Source organism: Argentina silus, assembly GCF_951799395.1.
Source record: "Argentina silus genome assembly, chromosome: 15".
Lineage (NCBI taxonomy): Eukaryota > Metazoa > Chordata > Actinopteri > Argentiniformes > Argentinidae > Argentina > Argentina silus.
Window position 1 is genome coordinate 5,350,669 of NC_139669.1, and position 6,100 is coordinate 5,356,768.

A 6,100-nucleotide genomic window follows, 5' to 3' on the forward strand; every position below is an offset into this window, starting at 1 on the left:
TTTTTGCCAAGTTTTAAAAATGTATTTGATGAGGAGACTTCAATGTGGTGTTTAACGATACTGTATCTCTGTTTTGCTTTATGTTCATGAAGTATTAGATTGAATATGAAATGTGTATGATGTATAAATAGCACTGCAGGCACTGTAGACTAAAGGTATCCTCTGTCTTAGTCACTACATTGTAGGCCATGATGGGAAAGGGTTAACCCTAACCTTAACCCTAACCAATGTTTCTCTTATTTGGAAGTGTGCACGTTGTGATGATACTGCAAGTTGAGAAATGTCAAGAATAGGGAATGTTTATACCTTTTATTAAAACAAAACAATGATGTTGTTCTCTCTACATGTAAAAAGGGCTTACAGACACTTACTGTTAGATGATGATGATTATCATTTTAAAAGGTTTGCATTTTTCACAGAAAATGAAAGATTGTTTTAAATCCAAGGTCCATTTCAGATGAAATTCTGTTTTATACATGTAGAATTGTAACAGTAAACAAATGTAGATATAGAATGTAGATATGAAAACAAATCATATTTTGATTCAAAATATTTTTCTAGTTCTTAGCCTGTTGAAGATTTGCCAGGTTTTGTTGTTTCATAATGTAAATATGAAAACATTTCTACAAATGACATACTGTAAATGCATCTAATAAATTGTGATCAAGTCTACGATTGAGTTCAATCATTAATTCAAACACATACTTTTCCGTTGAACAAGCTGGTGGTAAAGGCCCCAGTGCTAAGCCAGGATCAAGAGCCACTTACTGCCCTGTGTTCATGGAGAACAATGGAGCATTCACATGTACTTACCTGTGTCATGTTGATAATCATGGCTTAGCAAGTCATTCCTGAAGCATGGTTTGGGTCATTCACACAACCACCACAACCATCTAAACCACAAGTACAGCAGAGACCTTATTGAACACATGTTGTAACAGTTTTTCTTAGCTGCAAATAGGAACACTCCACTTGTCAATGCAGTTATCAATACAAAGGGACATTTAATGATGAATGTGGTGGTCATGTTTGTGGACATATGAACACCAGGAGAGACTGGTGGAGGCAGAAATAGGAGGAATGTATTCATCAGGGGAGGCTGGTGGAGGTAGAAATCGGAGGATTGGAATGGAATGATGAATGGTATCAAACACACTCCATTCCATTCCAATCCTCCGATTTCTACCTCCACCAGCCTCCCCTGATGAATACATACACTTTCTGACGGTTTATATACTCATAAAGACATGACAGCAACAACAGGACCAAAGTGCCACAGTGTTTTTATGTGCAAAACACAGCCCTAAAACACCGCAGAGTGTTGTGGAGGTCATGGTTTTCCACAAAGGTCCCTAGGTTTACAAACTCTTATCTGCTCATGGTCATGGAACATGAACCTTCCATCACAATGGCATGGAATCAATGGCAACTGCCACTGCCAATTTTGTATTGACTTGTATGGACTTGTATGATGTTCACAGCTCAAACCTCTGAGCTCCCTCTCACCAGATTCCATTCCTGGTGTGATGGGTCACTGCACAATAAGAAACACAAATTCTTTGGCTAGGTTGAGTCTTTATCAAAGTCCTCATCAGAAGTTCAAACACTTAGTTATATATTTATTTGGTGGGTGAAATAACCCATAAAGCCTTTAAGTGGGTCACAGTGTGAGCCGTTTCTTTGAGGCAGGCCTGTGTGCCGTAAGGTAGAGGGCCACAGCCAGGTTGCCAGTCCACTTCACCAGCTAAACAAACAGGCGCTGCTATTCCAGACGGAGGGGCCTCCATCCTCAGGCCCTGATTGGTCCACAGACCATTGAATGGCTCCATTGAGCCCAGCAGGAGGAATTTGGGGTACTTATGCCACTCTCTCAAGGAGAGGAATTTGTGTGATTCTGCTAACCAGCTGACCACTCACTTCGCACGCACCACCCCTGCCTCTTTCTCCCTCACTCCCTCTCTCTCTCCTTTCTTTCTTTCTTTCTCTCTTTCTTTCTTTCTTTCTATTCTTCCTCTTTTGTGTTCCTTGGTGAACTGTGGTGAACCACGTGAACTAATAATCCGTCGACGGCAGGCAGACATGGCCGCAGTGAGACTGTCGGAGGTGAAGTGGAGGCTGGTATTGAGTACTCTCCTCATCTGTGTTATAATCCTGGAATTTGGTAAGTGACTTTATTCCCTTTGTGGGACTTTGAATGTACAGTACTCAACATACAGTAGAGAGGCCTTCCTCACAAAACGACTTATTGGAGAATCATGAACTTTAAACTATACAATTTCACCATTTTCAGTTACTGTACTACAGCTCATAATCTGCATTGTAACAAAATGTTGCTAAAATTGCTTACATTAGATATTTGAACTGAGTTTAGACTTTTTATGGTCTCACTTATTTATTGGGTTTGAACATGCTGTTTCTTGCAACCTACTGTATGACTGTAGCTACATTAGTGTATATCAGAGGAGGAGACCTTGATGCTGTTACATCTCCTTCTGCTCTGCAGGACACTGTCAACATGATGACCAGGACCCCAAGCCCCCAGCAGGGAGGAAGCCCAAGCCCAGTAAGGCCAAGCCTGGGAAGGGGACAGGTAAAAGCATCAGGACCGTCACAACCAAACCTAAGGTGAAAGCCACACCTACGACCCCAGCTCCCCAGGAAACACACCTGACACAGGTATGAATAAAACACATTTTAACTTTAAAATATGAAAAAAAAAAAAAATTTGAAAGCGTTTAGGATCAACCACTCTATTCAAAACGATCAAATACAATTGACTTCTGATCAGTGAGCCTCCAACATCGGAAGCAAGTGACGCGCAGTGCAGATTATTGGTCCTGTAGATACTCAATTACAATGCAAATTGACACTCTTTTCACTTGCTCTACACAGTTGCGTTCTCAGTTTTAATGCATATATTAATGTCAAACCATTTCATATTCAATATCGGGAATTGACTGTAGATAAAAGTTGATCATTGATTTTTTTTACACCTGATACAGGTGGTGAATAAAGGAAGGTTCCAGCGTGTTGGGGACACCCTGAGCGTTCAGGCTGGAGACACTCTGGAGCTGAGGTGTAAGGGGAAGCCTGTCCAGTGGGGTGTCCCTCCTTACCTGGAGGAGGACGACGAGGGCAGACTCAGGTGAGACATGGTAACCAACGGGATGACACGGCAACAGGCCTCAGTTGCCATGACGACTGTTGAAAGTGTGACGCCGATACGTGACGACAAACAAACTCAAAACAGCGATAACAAATTCGGCAAATTCAAACCGCAATAACTGTCATACAATACCTGTAGTAGCCCAAAGTTAAACATGATAAAACACAGAGGAAAACACAGTATTGAAATCCACTTTCCAGAATTATAAGTTCAGGGTGTGCCTATGTAAGAGTCCGGTTTTGTTTGGCAGTGTTGTGCAGCACGAGAGGTACGGAACCCTGACGTTGGCCAACTCTACCGGAGCAGACACGGGGGAGTACACCTGCTACCCCATGTACTGTGAGGACAGCGACTGTAGGAGGGAGTATGACAAGGCCGTCAAAGTCTTCATCTTCTTCCCTGGTACAGTACAGTACATGCACCTTCTGGTACAGGAAGAGTTGACTTGTATGTTTTTATAGTCAGTGCAGTTGGTAATGCATGGAATGTGAGGGCTCCACTTTTCACCAATAGTATTTATTACATATATGGTCTTTTAATACAGTACATCTCCAATAATCCCCTGTCGCCCCTCCCTCCTCCCTCCTCCCCCAGACCCCCAGGAGTTGTTTGTGCCCTCTGCAGACTACTACGAAGTCATCCAGCTGCGTACCAATTGGCCAACCGTCCTTCCTTGTCAGGTGACCTCACCTACGGCCAAGGTGACGCTGCACCGGGAGTTCCCCCCCATGGAGGTGGCAGTGGACGGGGCCGAGATCACCTTTAACGTCAAACGGGGCTTCACCATCCACAGGCCCAAGCTTCACCATGCCGGGGCTCTGTTCTGTGTGGCCAGCCTGGGCAACCTGAGACAGAGCTCGACCAAATACATGCTCATCTACGTCAACTGTGAGTCAGTCGGTCCTTGTGTAGGGTGCCAGTCACAAAAGACTATGAGGAATATACATACATTGGGAAATACACTGAAAAGTGTATCAGCTGATGACTGATATTTTTTCTTTCTGTGATCAGACCCTGTGGCCCCTCCCTCACCTGTCATCCAGGCCTCAGCCAGCTCAGTGGTACTGGGACAGAACCTGCAGGTCACCTGCACAGTGCTGGGGGAGCAGGATGTGGTCATAGACTTCACCTGGGAGTACCCTGGACAAAAGGTCAGACACACACAATTATGACTCATATCATATCGGTATAGAACAGGAGTAAATCTATTTTACAATTACATTAACATTTTAGACATTTAGCAGACGCCTTTATCCAATGCGACTTACAACAAGTACATTTGTCTAAGTAAGTGAATCATCTATACATCAGTCATCATAAGAAAAACAAATCTATGCTAGGACCAGGGGCCATTGGCTAGAAGTAGGAAGAATGACTTCGTAATAGATATGAATGGGGAAAAATACAACAGCTCTGCATTCACAATGTTTTAACCCCATGGTGCCTCCACTGTGATTCTGTCATCCAGATCGACAGACCCATGTACACCCAGGACAGCGTGGGTCCCTCTGGGAGTGGTCCGGCCCGCCAGCAATCTCAGACGGTTCTGTTGGTGGACGAGGTGAGGGAGGTGGACCAGGGAACCTACACCTGCACGGCCCAGAACCTGGAGGGATCACGCTCCGTATCCACTACTGTAAAAGTGGTGGCAGCACCCAAGACCAGAACCAAACCCAGGAAACCATGAGCTTCAGATAAATGGCAGTCACCCAACAGATACAGTAAGCTAAGGACAGTCAAACAGTCAGCTGTTTATTTCGGGGGTTTGTTGTAAAAATGTGTCTGTTAAGAAAAAGCTCAGCTTTTGTCCCCTCTTCTATGCCAAGTACAGTAGTGATGAGCAGCTTCAGATACTGTAGTCAGACGAAAGGAATAGCTACCATGTGAAATATCGTGGTGGAACTTTGCTTTCGACTGGAGTGACCATTCAACTGTTTTTATTTTCATTGTGTCCCCCTTGCTTATAGTAAGGGCAAAGTCCTCCAGCTCTCATTTAGCATATCCAACAACCGTGAGGAGTCAACATTCACACTCTATACTCAATGCTTGTGTACTCAACTGCTGCTTAGAGAGAGTGGGAGAGAGAGACAGGGAGAGAGACACAGAGAGAGAGAGACAGAGAGAGAGGTGGGTGGGTGGATGGATGGATGGATATATTTATGGATGGATTATCATTATAGCTTATGGACAGAATATATTATATTATACTGCGTGTGTTATGCATTTGTAATTTCCGAGCCAGAGAAAGCCAATCAGAAAAGATTGTCATAAACAATGTTCAGTTCACCTTTAAATGTTCATAATGGAATTGCAGGAATGTGAGGACCCCACTTTTCGCCGACAGTTGTTATTGAAATGTAATCTTACATGTATTTGTCTGATATAATAAAAGACTTGTATACTGTACATCTCCTATAACAATTGTCAAGTTCTTATTTTTTAGTCAACAGATTCCATCAAGTACTACCACCAAGTGGTAAACATGGGTAACTACAGGTTTACATGTAGGGTAATCATTTCGTCACTAGATGGCGCTTTAGTTCCAGTCAGGGACTTCAAGTTTGACAGCAAACTCCAACACGGGACCATTGATACTGCACGGGACAGACGAGCGAGGTCTACCCCCCTCCTTGCTACCCAGCTCCCAGTCGGAGCTCTGCGCAGTTCAAATCACAGAGAGGGAAAAGAGAGCCGGCCATCCTGCAGTGCTCAAAGCTCGCCGTCGTCTGCACAAAAAACCTGAGACGCTTCTACGGAATTGCCTCTTGCTAGTTCGATTCTATAACTAACCTACTGTGTATTGACTTCAGTTCAGAGAGATTCTGCATACAAAATATGGTAAGCACCAATTTTCTATTGTTTTGTCTTGCACTTGATGTTGCCAGAAATCATGCAAAGTTTGCCAGAAGGATCTCCACATATAGTGTTTTAATA

At 43.6% G+C, this 6,100-nt stretch overlaps 1 protein-coding gene across 1 annotated transcript; it reads left to right on the forward strand.

Annotated features, from left to right (window-relative positions):
- Positions 1-1,997: 1,997 nt before the first annotated feature.
- LOC310816213 (platelet-derived growth factor receptor-like protein) lies at positions 1,998-5,566 on the forward strand. The gene is made up of 7 exons (XM_083686268.1): positions 1,998-2,161; positions 2,504-2,676; positions 3,003-3,145; positions 3,417-3,568; positions 3,761-4,054; positions 4,178-4,317; positions 4,635-5,566. The coding sequence occupies exons 1-7, from the start codon at positions 2,080-2,082 to the stop codon at positions 4,851-4,853; spliced, it is 1,203 nt and encodes a 400-aa protein (XP_083542394.1). The 5' UTR covers positions 1,998-2,079; the 3' UTR covers positions 4,854-5,566.
- Positions 5,567-6,100: the final 534 nt, after the last annotated feature.